The sequence below is a fragment of the Sphaeroforma arctica genome, assembly GCF_001186125.1.
Source record: "Sphaeroforma arctica JP610 unplaced genomic scaffold supercont1.2197, whole genome shotgun sequence".
Classification (NCBI taxonomy): domain Eukaryota; class Ichthyosporea; order Ichthyophonida; genus Sphaeroforma; species Sphaeroforma arctica.
The window spans coordinates 1-2,452 of record NW_014038361.1 but is presented as its reverse complement, the minus strand read 5'-3'; the positions used below and the strand labels follow the sequence as shown (position 1 = coordinate 2,452).

The window sequence follows — 2,452 nt, the reverse complement described above, 5'->3', positions numbered from 1 at the left end:
CTATATATATATTATATATATAATGTACATATATATATATATATATATATATATATATATATAGTATTGGTAATGCTTATTGTAAATATTCATATATATACTTAGAAGTGTATGGTGGAGATGAACTATAACGACAACTATCCAGTAGATGAATAAAATTGCATGCTTCATTCGTTCACGGTAGACGTACTACGTCACACATACAATTACAACACACACCGCTCATGACGAGCCAAGAGACACTAAGTACACTTACACTACACAGTAGGACAACCGTAGAGATATACCTACAACAGCACCACACGACACACACTATACCTACCTGAACCACCGACAACTCAGGCGTATGTGCGTCGCTAAGCTTAGCACTGCCCAGTGATTCCTTGAACCCCATAGACTGAATAATCTGCAGTACCGCATCGGTTGTGGGGAAATCGTGTTGCGTAAGGAAGGTACGAGCGCGGCTCAACAGGCCGTTGTCCTGTGGATTTAGGGTTTAGGGTTTAGTTTAGGGTTTAGGATTCAAGAGAGTATTTGAAGCTGTAAGAAGAGTTTTGGATTCTAGGACATCGGGGGTTTGGGATGCGATGGTCAGACAGGTAGCATTGTACTATAGAGATGTTGCGTAAGGAAGGTACAAGCACGGTTCGACTGGCCGTTGTGCTGTGGTGGAGAATATGAGTGGAGATACAAGAAGTTATCTATAGCTGGCTGTGGGTAGGGGTTTAAAATTCCTGGACATAGGAGATTTGGGTTGAGATTCAAGAGGTTATGTGTAGCTGTGGTTAGGGTTTTAAATTCCTGGACATAGGAAATTTGGATTACGACATTCAGACAAGTAGCAATGTACTATAGAGATAGAGTTGTTGCGCATGGAAGATAGGTAGGGGCAGGGCTTAACGGGCCGTTGCCCTGTGGTGGAAGGTATGGGTGGAGATACAAGAGGTTGCCTATAGCTGGCTGTGGGTAGGGTTTTAAATTGTAGTACATAGGGAATTTGGGTGGAGACTCAAGAGATCATTTATAGCTGGCTATGGGTAGGGTTTTGAATTCTATGACATAGGGGATTTGGGGTTCCGACATTCAGGCAAGTAGCAATGTACTATAGAGATAGAGATATTGCGCAAGCAAGGAGGTACGAGCACGGCTTAACGGGCCGTTGTCCTGGACTGGTGGGGTATGTATAGCTTCACAAGGATTTTTAAAAGTTTAGAAGTATATTGTTTATGGGTTTGGGGGGTTTTTGTTTCGTTTTGTGTTAGTTTTTGGTTTTGGGCTAAAGATTGTAGGATTTAACAGTGCAAACAAACCCGATGTGCAACGTTAGACATATCTCGATTTGGACCAATACCGTTCAACGAGGCGATCCATGTCCACTCTAAACACGAACAAACACCCGTCCGATTTTGGGTGACAAGCGACCAATAGAAAGGAGTTGATGGAACGTATACGCTTTCGCGGGTGCTCTAATACGACTAGGGCATGGACGTGTACAAGTTGCAACATCTGGACATGTATTCGCTTGAAACACATCATGCCATAGCGTCTATGGTGCTGCATTCATGTCATGTACGAGTATGTGTTCTGTGTAAGCTGTAACATCTGTGCATGTATTCCCTTATCCCTTTAAGCACATCATGTCATAGCGTATATAGTGCTACACTCATTGTCGTGTACAGTAAAGCGTTCTTTAGGGTTTAGAGCCTAGGGGTTAGGGTTTTAGGGGTTAGGGTTTTACCTCGGGATTGTACTTCCAGTCATCCACATCGTGCAACAACGCGCTAATCTCAGCCGTTTGCATTTGCTCTGTACTGAAACCCTCACCCGCGCCTATGCGCAAAGCCATCTTGCGCACGCGATCGGCGTGGCTGTATGAAAGGAGGACGGATACATTAGGTCCTAAAAAGCCGAATAATGGGCTTAATTGTCCCGAAATTGGGCCTGTAGAAGGGTATATATTTCAAATCGTGTGCAATTTGGCGTCCGCCTGTACCTCTGTGTAGAGACACCTTTCGCGCAATATCGGTATGATTGAATTGGACACACGTACGGATCTGCAGTTCGGAACAGAGCCCTAAAAGTACAGAAAAGGGATACTGTAACCTTAAACAAGGGCATAACCCCTTGAAAGGGGTGTATCCGAATGTGTTGTTTTTGTGTCAGATACTACGCGTATCCCGAACGCGTGCGTTTGAGTTGCTGCTAGTAACTGCACCTATGTGCAGAGCCATCTTCTACCTTATCGCTATGACTGTCTCATATGAACAAAGCTATTTCGAAGCCTGCAACAGATACTTGCTCTCGCACGTGGATATCGTTGTATGACTGGGCGCCCTATTGATCAAGTTTTCTATAGCGCGTATTCAAGATTATTTTCCAGGAACAAAACAAGGGTGATCTGTACAAGTGCATAAATACGAGAATAAGTCATGTACGGCCGGGTCACACGCGT

At 44.0% G+C, this 2,452-nt stretch overlaps 1 protein-coding gene across 1 annotated transcript in view; it reads right to left on the bottom strand.

Moving 5' to 3' along the window:
• SARC_12281 (hypothetical protein) overlaps positions 1-1,873 on the bottom strand; it is a 4,099-nt gene extending 2,226 nt beyond the window's left edge. Inside the window, exons 1-2 of the mRNA XM_014293614.1 lie at positions 1,739-1,873; positions 323-481 (exon numbers count right to left, since the gene is read on the bottom strand). Coding sequence (XP_014149089.1) covers positions 323-481; positions 1,739-1,846 — 267 coding nt within the window. The 5' untranslated portion in view covers positions 1,847-1,873. The remainder of the gene's footprint in view (positions 1-322; positions 482-1,738) is intronic.
• Between the last annotated feature and the right edge of the window lie 579 nt (positions 1,874-2,452).